The 16,257-nt window shown below is 36.1% G+C and overlaps 1 protein-coding gene across 2 annotated transcripts; it reads right to left on the minus strand.

The window, feature by feature from the left end:
* Positions 1-192: 192 nt before the first annotated feature.
* On the minus strand, positions 193-15,876 carry suz12a (SUZ12 polycomb repressive complex 2 subunit a). 2 transcript variants are annotated; one of them, XM_021471664.3, is made up of 16 exons: positions 15,233-15,876; positions 14,582-14,628; positions 13,786-13,850; positions 13,509-13,577; positions 13,372-13,421; positions 12,826-12,911; positions 9,779-9,998; positions 9,564-9,666; positions 9,106-9,211; positions 8,831-9,011; positions 8,650-8,735; positions 8,278-8,421; positions 7,986-8,143; positions 6,504-6,702; positions 5,332-5,411; positions 193-2,249 (listed from the first exon to the last, which is right to left on the minus strand). In XM_021471664.3, exons 1-16 carry the CDS (start codon positions 15,402-15,404, stop codon positions 2,045-2,047), a joined length of 1,971 nt encoding a protein of 656 aa, XP_021327339.1. In that variant the 5' UTR covers positions 15,405-15,876; the 3' UTR covers positions 193-2,044.
* Positions 15,877-16,257: the final 381 nt, after the last annotated feature.

Raw genomic sequence — 16,257 nt, forward strand, 5'->3', positions numbered from 1 at the left:
TGCTATAATATTAGAGTGCCTCTGGCCACACAGCCATGGGTGTATGCCGTGGTGAATGCGCATAACCGGATGTGTTTGTGATCTCACTGGCCCAGATGTTTTTTTTGTAGTACCCAAATTTGTTCGCTGTAGGCTTTGCCAAGCAAACTCTATAAAAGCCAATGTCTCCCTTTGCATTGAACTTTGAGTATCTTACATTTAGAGATGTCATTTATTTTCACACAACTACAATACACATCAAATAAAGTTTAAAATACGATATTTGTAGTGGACCACCCCGTTAAAATAATAGTTATCAAACATTTTTACAATGACTTAAACAAAATGGCATTTTAGTAAATGACAAGAATCTTTTGATAACATATAACAACTCTTCAATGTAGCCACAAAAATACTAAGTAATGTCATTTTAAATCTTTACACTTTGCAAACATCCTCCAATTGTCAAAGTATTTTTAAAACCCTTTTAAAATACCCTTTCATATGCCCTCGTTTGTTTTCATATATACATGACAATAAGTATGCAGTGTAATTTTCCCTTTAATATGTTACACTGAATGACAATGTTAAGTCATTTCAAATATACTTACATTTATTCCTCACCCAAAAAAAAAATATTTTGTAAAAATGCACTTTGACTCAGACATGACAATGGAATCTCTTAGCACCACAAAAGGTCAAAACAAATGTCCGAACATGAGGTATTAATGGCAAAACAAAACGACAATATCTTTATTTTAAATAAAGAGCAACCTCAAGCACTTGCTGCAGCATAATTCAGAAACACAAGCATGTTTCATAATGTTCCTATCATATTGATGATATAAATATCTTTTGACGTTAATTTTTAATCAGCAATCCACGTCTTGTGTAACAAATGCTGTATTAAGACAGTTACACAACTGCTTCGGCCAGTTAAGTTATTGATCTCCAATGATAAGCAGAAACATTTTAAAACCAGTGCACAAAATAAAGCAGATCCCTTTGTTTTAAAACCGATGCAAACAACAAAAACAAGTATGCGAACTTTGAGGAACAAATTCACTTTGGTCTAAAATAATCTTCCTTCCGGAATGCAGATCACCATCAATCTTTTATATACACGCATTATACAACAGCTTTCCCTTAGAAACACCTGGGCACCATGAAAACCAGTAGAGCACTGTGATTAAACTAAAACATTTAACTCGACAACGTGTTGTGTGCAGGAAATCATCATTGAAATTTTTCCAAACAAGTAAATTCAACCGCATCACAATGGTTTACACCAAAGTTCAAACCCTGCTTAAAGTCCATGTTTCCATGGGTAAGGCAAGTGTAAACAATTCCGCAAGGTTTAAGTACCCTGTACGTCTCTGTGTTACAAAATCAGTGGAATTAAGGCTCTGAAAAACTTCATAAGCACTGCAGTGTAGATGTAGACGACTTCAATCTGAGAATCCAATAATAAAAAAAACATTTCATTTGAAGTATTTTTACTTCAAGCACCAGATCAGAGCAAACTATTAAGTCTAGGAGTTCAGGAAAAAAAAACTGTAGTTCAACATTGACAAACTACCCACACACATACAAAGAAAAACAACCCTATACACAGCCAAAACTGAAATGTTCAAGTTTTCCATACGAGTTAGTCAGCCCCTGTGAAAAATACACAATAAAAGCAAGTGTGTAGGAGCCATTTGAGTCCATCGGTATTCAAAATATATTAAAAAACAATCTTCTTAGTTCTTTTAAAAATGGGCACCTAAAACAAGTGCTAAAAATCTGCAAGAGTTGCAGGGTTTTGTGTGGATGGGGAGAAAGAAAATACAAATCAGACCTGCTTGTACTGTCCACCATAAAGACGAACGGCATCTTCAAGTAAATTGACATCGAAACAGTTGTCTTCTGATGACTTCATGACCGTGTATAACCACACAACTGCTGCCAACACAACATCCTGAACCCTGTGAGTGTGCAGAGCGTGTTCATATCCAGGAGGCGTCTGACAGAGCGTTTCAGTGACTCAGGGTCTTCAGTATTCAGGTTTGCTGATTCACCACTGTCAGTCTTGCGCTATGGATTGCTGTGTGAGATCTCTCAGGTGAGTCATGGCCTTGTCGATGGTTGCTGTGGTTATCAAGCCGAAGTCGTGCATATTGATGAGATGTAGCAGGGCGTTTCGGCACAGATTCTTCTCCACCATGATGGTGCCGTGCTGCTCCACAAACGACATACAGGCCTGATTCATTTGGTTGTCAGCTATGAATCTGCATGGAATGAAAAAAGCTCATTACTGGCAGAAACGTGATCAACCTCTGAAAGAAGATGAGCTCATGTAACGTGCAAGCTGATACAGGCAATGTATTTTTTATTTCACGAAAAACATATCCCGCCTGATGATAGGTCATGCTGGGTCAAAGTTGCATTGTTGCGTGAATACTGAAGTTGTAGAAACGTCACATTTAAAACTAAATTCAGAAGTAATGTAAAATAATCTACCAGCAGATCTAAATAATGTGCAGTTACAAAGATATCTATTTTAGTTCCCTTTTAAAGCATTTAGATTTAAAATCCAGTTCTTCCTAAATTAATTGCATCTTCATTTACTCACCGCCCGCTTGTTCCAAACCATTTGAGAGAATTTTTTTTTTGTTTTTAACAGAAAAGATGTTTTGAAGAACGTCAGAAACTAGTAGCCATTGACTTCCATAGTATTTTTTTCTACCTAGTATAGAAGTCAATGGCTACCGATTTCAAACATTCTTCAAAATATCTTCCTTTATATGCAGTAAGAAAGAAAGTTATGATAAATGCTAAACATTCTAATAAAAATCCCTTCATTTGCAAAGGTTTTTATGCATGAAGAAAGTTAATCTGAATAATTGGAGATGGAAACAAACGGACTAGGCAAGGGCTGGTGTTCTGTTGATTTGTTTTACCTTGTCAAATTGTCCTACCTCCCATTTAAAAAATAAGTATGGCACATTTTGACAATGCAATATGTTACCCATCAGATTTAGCCACCAGTGTAAATTTTATTGTGGAGTAATGTGATATGAAGCTGTAATATCGCCATAACCAACCTAATCCCTAACCCCAACCTCAGAACCATTCAAATATAATGTTGGTAGTAGACATGGGCCGACATAAGATTCAGACGGTATGATAACCTTTGATAAAAACATCACGGATTCACGGTATTATGGTCACTGCTCTAAAATATATTCTTTTAAAATGTCTGGGTAAAAAAAGAGGGACTTTTCCCCCTTTTGAACACAGTGTATTTTATTTTAAGAAACATGTAAAATAATTTGGAAGAGTAAACATGTCAGGCTAAACGAATTATTGACTTCTGCGGTCTTCATTTAATTAAACAGATTTTTTTTACAATTTAAAATGGCATCTTTAGATATCTTTTCTGCTGAAGAAACTGCTGTTCTAAAAATGATTAAATAAATAAATAAAAGTTCAAAAATAAAATAAAATTGTACACATGGCTTAGAAACTGTATTGTAGAAAACTTTGCCAGTTTAAAACCTTGACTTTTCCAAACCGCGAGATACCTTGAAAACGGTTATTGTCCCATGTCTAGCATAATCTGATGGGTAGGATCAAAAGTATGCTTTCGTTTAATTCACATATTAGTAATATTTCACGATCTGCCTTTTTTTCTTTTGCGTAACATTGATAGACTTCGCCCTTCACTATCCCAACAAAGTACTGAAGTGCTTGTACATGGCTCTGGTTACATCAAGGATTGATTATTGCAATTCCCTCCTATCTGGTATCCCTCTTAACCAACTTCACAGATTACAGTTAATCCAGAACTCAGCAGCTAGGGTAGTCACCCGCTCGCGTGCTTCTGACCACATAACTCCAATTCTCTTTCACTTGCACTTGCATTGGCTTCCTGTTCTTTATAGTGTACAATATAAAATTCTTTTATTAACTTACAAAGCTCTTCACAACCTGGTACCCGATTACCTCTCTGGTCTTCTTCACTGGTACACTCATCGGCACTCACTGAGCTGAACTGTTATCAGTTCCAAATTTTAAGATGAAGTCATTTGGTGGCAGGGCTTTTAGCTACACAGAGTCCACCTGACGAATATCTAACGTTAGAGAATTCTATAACTGTGGTGTTATCGCCAATTTTAAATCCCAGGTTAGAACCTTTCGGTTCACGATTGCTTTTAATGACTTTTTGGATTAATATTATGTTTATTACTTTTCTGTCTTGTTTTTATAATGTGCTTGTGACATACTGTAAGGTGTCCCTTGAGTGCTCTAAAAGGCCCCCATAAATAAAAAAGGTATTAAGTTAGGACACTGACAAGATTCTGACAGTATGACAACCTTGAATAAAAATATCACTGTTTCACGGTATTTTAATTGTTGCTCTAAAATATATTCTTTTTAAATGTCTACGTAAAAACAACAACTTTTTCCCATTGAACACAATATATTTTATAATAAGAAACATTTCAAACATTTTGAAGCGGTAGCTTTTGATGTGGAGAGTCCTTTTCTTATGGAGATACTGTTGCCCTAAAAACCTAAATAAAATAGCTGTATTTTGCCGGTAAAACATTGACTTTTCCAAACCACAGTAAACCTTGAAAACGGTTATTGTCCCATGCCTAAAACAGACGCAGAGAACATTCCACCCACATGACTAATCAGCAGTTTCCATTACGTTGCCAATACTAAAGTCAGTCACTATCAACTTGATAGAAGTGCACCTAATTTACATTTGTAATTAGTGCTCAGAATAATTGAGTACACCCCATTTTGAAGATGAATATTTTCTTCATTTCTCAGTGAATATAGGCAATGTACGTTAGCGTGTTTGAAAAAAACTGATTTATTAAACAGATATATTTATTAAATTAATATTTTAGTCACCAAAAATGTTTTGAAATAGAAAGATAATACATCTAAAATCATGCAACCTATAGGAAAAAAATATCAAACTACAAAAGTTCAACAAAATTTTTTACATTTTTTGTTGCTCTTGAATTTTTTTAATTTTGTATTTAATATTTTTCTATAACATAAATTTGGTTGTACTGGTTTTGTACCGTTATAATAAGTTATTTTTTAGATAAGCTCCAGATTTGGCTTCAGTACTGACTAATCTAATGTATATAGACTAATACATTATAGTAAAGCTTCCTTTAGAAAATATTAATTTAAATTAGAGATTTGTGAGGGTGTAATCCTGGCTTCTGAGATGACAATAAACAATAAAATTAAAACATAAGTACAATTATTGATGAAAAAAGGCCACAAATGGCTGTAACATCTCTTGTGATAAAAAAACGGTGGGCAATAAATAAAAATACATACCCATGTTTCATCACGAGCAGGTTCCACAGTTTCATGATCTCTTTCTCTCCTTCGTTAACATCTGTGAACTCCTCAATTTGCTGATGGGCAGTAAAGAAAAAAAATATTTAAGTATATAAAAAATATATTTTTTAAAATATATCCTAAATTTAGGATGCGCTACAAATAAGTGTTGTCATGTGAATGAAATCTTCAATATGATAACCTGAAGATTTCTTTCTCATGACAACACTTATTTGTAGCGCATCCTAAATATGAAATGAAATATAATTTGTATATTATATAGGGCACTTTTTGTTGTGCATTTGTTTACATCTAATTCACATTGATTCTAGGAGTCAAAACAAGAGTGACAAGTGAACTATGGGTATTGAAAGTTACAAGTAATAGAACAAATGAATCCAATAAATCCAAAGAAAAAGTGAAAAGTATCAGGAGGTATATTAGACTGCTGTTACTTTTAGACCAAGTGCACAGAGATAAAGTATACTGATGCACATCATCTCGGACAGGTAAGTGTGACGTGATGACATGTAGGAAGTCAACTGAGTGTTTGCATAAAGGCTGAGATATTTTTGCATGTTCTTGCACTTAAATTGACAATTGTAGCTCAAACTGACAGCTATCCACAGAAAGGGGGAATAGTATTTTAATTTTCACATGCTGTATTCTCAAGCGGACATTATAGAAGTCTTCAGAAGTGATATGTTTCCAGTAACGCCAAGACCCAATGCCAATCCTATTTTTGTACCCCTAACCCTCTCCCTTGGCCCTTGAAACAGAGTGTTTAGGGGATGACCTTTAAAATATTCTGCTAAGAAATGGGACAGCACTACAACATCTGCACATGTCAGATGATCAGACAATGGTGACTGCTGTGGTTATTCCAGTAGTAATTTTTTGGTATTTATCTTCAAGAAATCACTGAAGTCAACAATATTATGTCATAACAATATAATGTGACAATAAAATCCTAACTGTACCGTGCATTTACACTGCGGCCATATTAATCTATGTAAATCCACGAAAACAACATTAATGTTATACATGACACTGCTAAGTGGTAGAATTGGGATTAGGCCCAAGTCTCTCACACGCACACAGAGTCACAACACACCATTTGCCCTACTAACAACACTGAAGCGGTAAGGATCTTAAGACTGCTTCCTCACCATAGCAGTCTTCTCCCTGAGCCAATCCGGGTCTCTCTCGTCCTCACTGTCCACTTCCATTTCCTGTGGTCGAAGTGGCGTGCAGCTGTCACTGTGGAAGTACAGGCGGTTGTGGCCACTGATGTACGTTCGCTGCTGCTCCTGCTCTCCATCCTCCGGCTCCAGGAACTCAGAAAGGCTGGGCTTTGAGCGCTTAGGCCTGCGGAAACCACAATACTCGATTTTATCACACTCGATTAAAAAAAAAAAAAATAACATTTGGGGTAAACAAAATTAACATTTATAAATGTTAGGGTTAGAACACAAAATTATGAGAGAGAACAACTGTATTACAATTACTTATGAAGGATCAGACTAGAGCAACAGTTGCTCAAACTTCAGCCTGAGCAGGAATAAAATAATTAAAAGATATATACGCATTTAAAAAAACTTGTGTTCCTTTTTACAGGATGCAATAAAAGTCACAAAGTAATTTGTTTGCAAAGTTATAGCTTAAAATATTATTTATGATGTACAAGATCATTTATTATCTGCCATACAGTGTGTGCATGTTTCCATCCAAAAATGCAAATTTACTTAATGTGCAAAACTGGAATAATCGCATAAAAGACATGCGAATCAAAGCAGCGTTTCCATCCAACGAGTCAAGGAAAACAAATCGCCACATCCTGATTAACTGGCGCCATATTTCAAAAGTAAAAGCAGAATTTGCTGCGGTAGGGGAAGTTGCGTGAATCTTTTCCTTATTTAATAAATGACTTGCGCTTCAAAAGACAGTATACCGACATGCAATGAACGCATGGCGCGTTTGAAGGCATGAGACACGCAACACACACTCTTGATAGTTCTGGAGGTAATTAATAATATAATAACACCAATACTGAAATGGTTAAGGTGTTTTAGCCAAACAACCAAAACAACGTTTCAGATGTTTTACAGTGTGCTCAGCCTGCTGGTTTGTCCATTCACACATATTTTTTTCATTACATGATCTCTAATAGCAAAATAACATGACCTTTTTAATGTGCATACCGGAATTTGTTCAGTAAGAGCTTTCATTATAGTTTATGCACATCTTTTCTTATAGAAAAAAAAGTTTATCCTGCTCAGTTATGCGCATACATTTTTATGCAAATTTTAAAAATGCATGAGCATCTTTACATTTCCATCAACCGATTTTTCATGCGCATGACCAAAACATGGCTAATGACAGATTTATAGCAGTATGATGCAGCATTAATTTTCTAATAATAACTAACATTAATAACTCTGAGTTGCATACAAATAAAACAACCAAGTAATGTGGAGATGATTATATTCTGTGAATCACCTTTTCTGATGAAATAAAAATAAATATGCAAGCCATAAACGCAACAGAAAATATCCTGCAACATCTAACAATGAAAACCATGCAGCAGTTGCATGTTTTATTCTCTTAATTTCTACATACTTTCAGTCTTTCCATTTTCAAACCATACAGACCTGCAGACAAGGATCTGTGTAACTGGAGTCCTCTTTACTGGACCATTACGGCTAAAGGCAAAGCCAGGCTGGCAGAGGATGTCCTGAGGGTTGCCCACATAAGACCCGTCATAGCATTCATTGATTGACACATCTATCCTGGCTCCTTTAGGATGAGGCTGGGTAAGACGACAAATATCAGACATGTCATTCAATCCAGACCAAATACAAACAGTTCATAGAATGATTTCTAAACGAGGTGTAAACACTGTCGCTGCAATGATTAGGACTGATCTGCTGACATTTCTCTCACCACATAGTTGAAGATGAAGCGGCTGTGCGAGAGCTTGAGGTGCTTAAGGAGGCTGTAGAGCTTACGGCAGTTCAGCGTGCACCAGGGACAGTGCAGGTCATCTCTGGCCTCTGTCTGCTGCCGTGTGTTATTGTTATACAGGAACTAATACGCAAAAAAAAACAGACACAGGAGACCGTGAACACACAATAGATGCCCCATTTAAGACCGACAACAGATCAGGAGTTATGGACCGCTGCAGAAAAACAATCAAGAAACTCCACAACCTTTTGTTGGTCAATTTAAAGACCTGGGTGACATATACGTGATGTAACTCTGTGTACAGTCTCGATTAAAACTTTGTTGGTAAATTTATAGATGCTTATTACTCACCTGATAATAAACATGTAGTTTCTGACAAGGTTCAATGTGAGTTTGTTCTCTTCTAACTGGTAGATCAGTGCCTAAAGAATCATTAACTGCTGCAACAAATAATCAGAAATTCTTTTCAGTCAAGTATTGCACATAAATATCCTCAAATGTTTCATACCTGAATGATTTTAAATGATCTTACCTACAGCCTGTGGTGGCTTTACATTACTAGTTTTACTGCTGTCTACTGTGCTGGACTCAGAATTGCGTGTGGCCAGCGGTTTAGCAACTGGTGCTGTCGCTTTGTCCGCTGTGTCATTAGTCCATCGCAAAGTGAACTGCAGTGTTGGTCCCTGAGAAAAGGTCTCGAAGGGAGGAACCCACTGAAACACAAAAGATCAAAGATGCCTTCATGACATACTAAAATCTCTCAAATACTCACACGTGTATTACTGAATCACACTGCCTGCACCTCACCTTCTCATCTAATATTGTTTCCCAAGTCGCCCTTTTCTTGCCTACAGGGCTCTCCTCTATCTCCTGCATGGAGACTTCATATTCACCATCCAAAAGCTGGAGGCGTCTGAAACGCAAAAACAAAAAAAAAAAAGGTCTTAAAGAGATGAAAATGCTGTCTCAATGGTTTCAATGTTTGAACCTCTTTCTTGTTAAACACAAATGAATATATTTTGAAGAAAGCTAAAATGCTGTAGTTTTCCGACTAAGGAAGTCAGGTTTTCAGCTTCCCTAAAAAAAGCATATTTTGTGTACAACAGAAGTCAGTTAAGAGGTCAAACAGAAGAAACTCAAAGGTTTGAAATCACTTGAGGAGGAGTACATTTTTTATTTTTGAGTGAACTTTTCCTTTAAATCAAGCAAGGACAGCAAAGAAGCAAAACAAAGCATTGTTTTTTGGTTGCTGTAAGAATGATTACCTATTTTTATCAAAAACAGTCATTTGTGCCACAAATGTAGTTTCTCCATCATCCTGATGAGAGCAGTATCTCTTCTTCCTGTTAGATAGCTCTTCAATAACATCTGAGAGAAAAACGGTTGTTGTTTTTGTGAAAAGGCTTTAGTAAAACATGAATCGTATTTTAAGGTAGAAGATTATCCAAAGCTTGACAGTCAGAAAAGCTGAAGCTCATACTGGTATCTCTGGTGGTCATGCCATTGGGCTCTCTTCCCCATGGACGAGACGCTCTAAACAGAAGGGAGTAGGACTTCACCGTGTTGCTGTTAACAGGCTCAAACTCGTGGCTGGGCACTACCAGAGTGGGAAAAGCTCCCAGCTTGGTAGGACTGATGTCTGGGTTGAGGGGAACCTGCTTTTTACCCGTAGGCACTTGCTTCACTGGACAAGTCACATCCTAAAACAGAATGAAAATTAGCACATTTTTACAGAGGCTTTTAAAATATTAGTGTAGAATCAATATTTACATAATTAAAATGTTACTATATTTGTGGCCCTATTTTAACCTGATTTTAAGATATGTTTTTGTCAGACAAACCATGAGGATCAGTATAGATGTGGCTACTATGGATGATGAATGGCTAGATGACGCAAAGACACTGTAGGTGTTTTTCTCTAGTAAACTAGCTCACCTTTGTAGGCAGACTGTTTAAAATCTGCCATCATTTAAGTTGGTGTGCGGTCTTTGAATGAGTGTTTGAGCAAACAGGCTTATAACTGACATGTGTAACAGACGTTTGCTCCAATTCGACATCAAGCGTTCTACAAAGGGGACTGGAGAGAATGTGAACATTTAAATCAAACTACATTTGTGTGCAATATGTTATTGTGATGATATTCATTTACAGACGTATATTATTTCACATTTTTCCAGCGAGTTATCAACATTCCAAGGTGAACAAAAAACTTAATGTGCAAAGTGAGCAACAAACAGGGTCCTGTCAATCGAGCTGGTTATCGCAGTTGGATATTAAATGAGAAAAAAAAGCTAATTATTCAAAACTGTGGAGCGAGAGGAATGGAATTGAAAATCAATTTAACTGTTAGATTAATCTGTACCAGCGTTTGGTAATGTGTATGCGTGATGTAGCCTACTGTATTTTATTCATTTATTTACTTCTGCCCATAATAATGACAATTCATTACATAGCTAGCAGTATAAATGACCTGATGCAAGAATTCAACCGGTGGGCCGTGACCCACTATTGGAACTTGGCATTCCTGCAGGTAGGTCGCAAAATAGCTTAAAATTAACTTAAATTTTATACTAAAATGGTTTGATTTCATTATTAATATTAGATTAAAAATATCAAAGTAATAGCTTTTCTCAAGTTCTGTGAATGATTAGTTGCAAAAACAGCCTCATCCCTGTTAATTACAGACTTAAAGGTGGCTTAAAACTCCCGTCCGCTGCACACCAACTAGAACTGCATTTTTTTAATTGTATAAAGCAAACAGTCACGCAAATGTAAAGGTTAAGATGATTAGAGATATAAATCATAATCAGCTTGTGCATTCCTTGCATCTGTGACTTGTACACTATCACACAGAGTCACACAGTTAAGTCTGTTGATTCACAAACATGGCGTGCCCTCTTTGTCTAAATTATTGTCCTGCGAGTGTTTTATAATGGACGCACACCCATACAGGAGGATCTAGCAAGGGTCAGTGGTGTTTCTGTGGTATACAGGGGTTCACAGTTCCTCTCAGCTAACTATGATAACATCCAGCTGCAAACCAAACCGCTTTCAGATCAATGTCCTTCAATAGATTTAGAGCAGGGGTGCCCAAACTTTTGGTTATGAAGGGCCAAAAACCTAACTAGATTGAGGCTAGTGGGCTGAAGGTAAATATAGCTTCCATGGGTACTTACTAATGTATTTGTTAAGATTTTAAAATAATTAGAAAACATTGCTTTGAATTAACTATTACAGTATATTTTTTCCTTTTTATAATGAACTTGTTACAGCAAAAATGATCCTATTTATAATAAAGTTTAGTTACGCTAGTCAAGCTGCACCTAATTTTGCTGTGATTTGCTCGCAGATGTCTTCTGCAATGTCCTCCATCTGTCGAGTGGCAGTATTTACATTTTTGCACTGTATTAATCGACGTATTTACACCTTAACATTTAAATGAAACATTTCATTTGTCTTTTTTTTAGCTCAGCAACACAACAAACAAAAAAAATATTTTTAATTAGAAATGATAGTCGCTGCATTCGCCCCAACTCCACCTATTATTCAAACACCTTTCTCAGATGGGATGGTAGGCCAAATTCAAGGTTACAATGAGCCAACTTTGGACCGCGGGCTCTTGTTTCAGCATCTCAAATTTAGAATGTTTTAAAATTTCTTAATAGATATGAATGGCAGATATTTAATCAGTCCAAATACTCCCCTGTATGTTCACTTATTTAGGAACAGGCAATGAAATTGTAAAGAATGACTTAAGTAATCAGGAATTTGGGAAATTTAAATCTGTGCATGCTAAAAAATATATAGAGATTAAAAGATTTTTTTTTTTAAATGGAGCTCTTAGACTAGAGAATATTAGTAGAAGATAAAACAAATGTTTTTGCTAACAAAGAAAGGTTAAAAATAAGCATTTTCTCTAGATAAGCAGTGACAGGTGGGCCTTTAAAAGTTGTTCTGAAAAGGAGGTGGGCCCCCGAAGTGAAAAAGGCTGAGAACCCCTGACCTTATGAACATGTCGATATACAGTATCCTCGTTCAGATCAAAAAAATGCTTACTCTGTTTATTTTTACATTTTTCTTCTTTTTTTTTGTCGAAGGCTTGTTTACATTTGTACTTTTGTCATGGTACACTACTGAATGTAAAAAAAAAAATCGACAGTTAAAATTAAATTCAGTAACATAATTTTATACTGAAAATCAGTTAAGTATTAATCAATATAAATATAGTGATAAGTGACAACCCAAACCACACTTTTTCTTCAGGAAAAAAAATTCCCCAAAATATCCTGATGACTCATGCTGCACTATGCTGATTTTTCTAATGCTTCAAACACACTGACTTGTAAATACAAGCAGAACCATGACTTCACTTACGTGTAAGCTAGCAATCGGATTAAAAATAAACCTTCATTAGAACAGATACAGCAGCAAGAGAAGGATAAGAGTTTTTTTTCAGATTGTAGAAGCTTGTTTTTGCTAGAGTTAGTGTACAAGGTTAATGTAGCAGTTATTTTAATGCTGTATTACCTTTCTTTTCTTGTGGCAGAGCTTGACGAGTAGCACTTCTACAGACACAGAGTTTTCTTCATTCTCTGAGTTCTGCAACTGCTTCTCTGATAAAGTGAACAACAAATCACAGTCAACATGTGAACAGGAGAAGGGCTGGGCGATATGGCAAAAATGCAATCTCGATAATCATTTTCCATATTGAACGATAACGATAAATATTTGGATATCAGTTGATAATGCTATCAAGGTTTAAAAAAGTACCCCAACAATGCCTGACGCCACACAAATTAGAGTGCATGACATAACATTATAAATGACATCACATATTTTGAATGATAAATTTTCACTGGCCAAATATTTAGCACATCTCTAATAAACACATTTTTAGATTTCCATTGTTGCACATTTCTGCTGTGTAAGTTGCTCTTAGATCAATATAGAGTAAAAAAAAAAAAGTCCAGAGCTTATGGACATAAATTTTATTGCAATTCGATATATCGTTTATCGGCCTAGCCCTAAACAGAAGTATTATGATTTGCACTCAAAACCTTAATTTTAGCTCACCAGTTTTATGGAAGAATCCAGTGAAAGTGAGTTGAAGGTTTGAAGCCAAACTGCACAGCAAAAAGACTGCAGTTAAAACTTCTGTATGCACTGAGACAGTAAGCAAACAAAATAAATCTGAATCAAAAACAGCTTACTTGTGAGATTCTGGATCCACTTTTGACTTCTCCACTTTAAACAGCAGATCATTCAAACTGAAGCTCTTTCTAAAACAGCAGACGCCAGCAAACATTTGGTTATTTTGTTTAGCTCTTTGATATGCAACTTATCTTACAGCAACTGAAGAACATTAAACAGCTGCAGTGCATTTGTCAACATGCAAATTGTCACACATTTGTCAGGCCTGTGTAAGGAAATGAAAGGTGTGGCCTTTTGACGAACAAAGAGATTAAGATTCACATGTAATTGTTTTACCTTTTTGAATTAGTTCGCGAGTTTCTGTGGGACATATATGTAAGAGATCGGTGCAGGAAAATTGGCTGATGGAAAAGGAAAAAAATAAATTAATTAAAAATTATTGTGGCAGGAAAGTCCAAGTTTTTCACCTTGAGTCAACGAGCAATTCCAGCATTATAGATGTAACATTTGCAGTAAAACTCAATACATAAATTTATAGAGAAAGTATATGTTAACATTATATTTAAACATCCATTTATATTTACAAAACTAACCACAGAGTTATGGAATCAGAAAAATATCAATCTGCAAACATTTTTATATTTACAATGAGGGAAATAAACATGCGTTATGAATGTGACCAAAAAGGTTAGCAGGTTTGCAGTATAAAACATACTTTGTAGAAATTCTGTGAATTAAACTGTACAACCCCAAAGAAATAATGATAATCAAAAGGATAGGGGTTGAATCTCTATAGTACAAAAATGATTTATTTGATTTTACTTGACATTTTTTGCATTTATAAGGAAAAAGCTTGGGTTATGGATGCGACGCCTCTCTGTTATAAATGTGACAGGTGTAAAATTGCCATTTGTGTGACTTTGGAAATTAAATTTAATAGTTTGAAAACATTGCCAGAGACATTGGATTATTTTTACAGTACTGTAAAATACAAGCCAACACAAAAAACCTAGCAAGGGTTTTGCGATATTGGTGAAAACATTTTCTTTCATGGCAAGGTTGACATTTCAGTGTAATTGCTTCACTATAAACAATATAAATGACATAATATCATTGATTATAGCCTACTTACAGTTATGAGATTCCTTGTGCGAAGAAATCTGTATATTTGAGTTGGTTCTGTAAACAGAAGAGAAGAATCATAATGATGTTGACAGATGCAGATTCATGAAAAGTATGTTTATGTCAAAATTTATGCATCAAGTTACATGAACAAAATAAACATTATTATCTTACAACTTCTGCAAATCAATCATTGGCCACAGTTTAGCAAAACAACTTGTCTTAGCCAGTCTAAAAAAAGTCAAAACTACAGCATAGCTTTTCAAAGGTTTTGGGTTATTCATGGTTGTTTGTGTCTTTTTTTGTGTAACAACACCTCTCTCAATGACATTTTGAAATGATTAAACGCATTAAAGCACGTGTCATCTCTTGCACGTGTCTAATTTTCATAAAGGATGTGGCCTACACAACCATCCAAAAATGATATCCCTCAATTCTGACGAAATCCATAACATGACACCTAAAACTCTCGTCAAAAGTAACATTTAAGCATTTAATATACTACTAAACGCAATTTGCCGGTTAGTAATGTTATTGTTTAGCCTTCAAGCGAGGAGTGAGTGCATTCGTACAACTGTATACCCTTACTTGTGCTAGAAAACAACATTTTTTAATGTTTCCAAAGCAAACGGGGTAAAAAGTTAAAATTAGACCAACTTACTCTCGAACGCCTCCAGGAAGAGTTGGTGGTCGGCTTGGATCTGCTCCATCTTGAGTCGCTTGACTGAAGTCATCACAACACCGGACGATGCGTGAGCTCCTCCATTAGCGGCTTTACTCGCGCTGTTGCCATAAAAACCATTCCCACCCGAGCCGTGCTTTTGTGGAGCCATCCTAAAATAGCGTTCGTGGGGTCGAACGAGACGTTTGAAACGGAAGCCCAGCGGATTCAGCCGAGTCCTGAGCCCAAACAAAGGGAGAGCAGCCGAGACCGGTTCGCCCCCTCAACAAAGTAACAGTTAACATCCACGAGCAGTTCAGGCTGATTTGCAGACCGGATGGAATTGGCGACAACACGAATGCACGTAGACAATTAGGAAAAACAGGGTAATAACGTCCCAAAAGCGATCGCCTAGTGAACTCTTACCGGATCATGTGTAATTTGGATTCCACGCGACGGACTACAAAACAAACGCGGCAGAAAGTATGCTTAAATGTATGCGCTTCACTGCTGTTTGGCTACAGGAAAACTTCCGCTGTGGTCTGTATACACGAATATAATGTTACAAGTAAACCCAGAAGCCCCTCAGGGAAACAGCCTAAAGTCGAAAGTGCTGTGAATATTACCCGCCCTCCTTCTTGAATGCATTGCACACAGCTGATAAAAGCTCGAGTTTGAACATTACAGTCAAGTTTGGTAGAGAGTGTGCACTGTGCTCGCCGCTGCCTTCCGTTTCGCTTATTATGTTTTCGCGGGAAATTCGTTTTTTCGGAGCAGAGCGGGCGAGAAGATCATCAGAGTAGGAAATATGTTGTTGATGATTGCAAGATATTCAGTAATATGCTTCGTTAGATTTTTACCATTCATGATACTGTTATGGTGGGCACTTCTATGTACAGTGAATAATTGTTTATTATAAACTATGTACCAATTCAATATGGTGATTTCATTAGGCCATGAACATTTCCTGGTTGTTGTCAACTATTTCATATCTGTAACAAGCAAGTAACAAATCACAAATACTC

This window comes from Danio rerio, chromosome 3 (genome assembly GCF_049306965.1).
Source record: "Danio rerio strain Tuebingen ecotype United States chromosome 3, GRCz12tu, whole genome shotgun sequence".
NCBI lineage: Eukaryota > Metazoa > Chordata > Actinopteri > Cypriniformes > Danionidae > Danio > Danio rerio.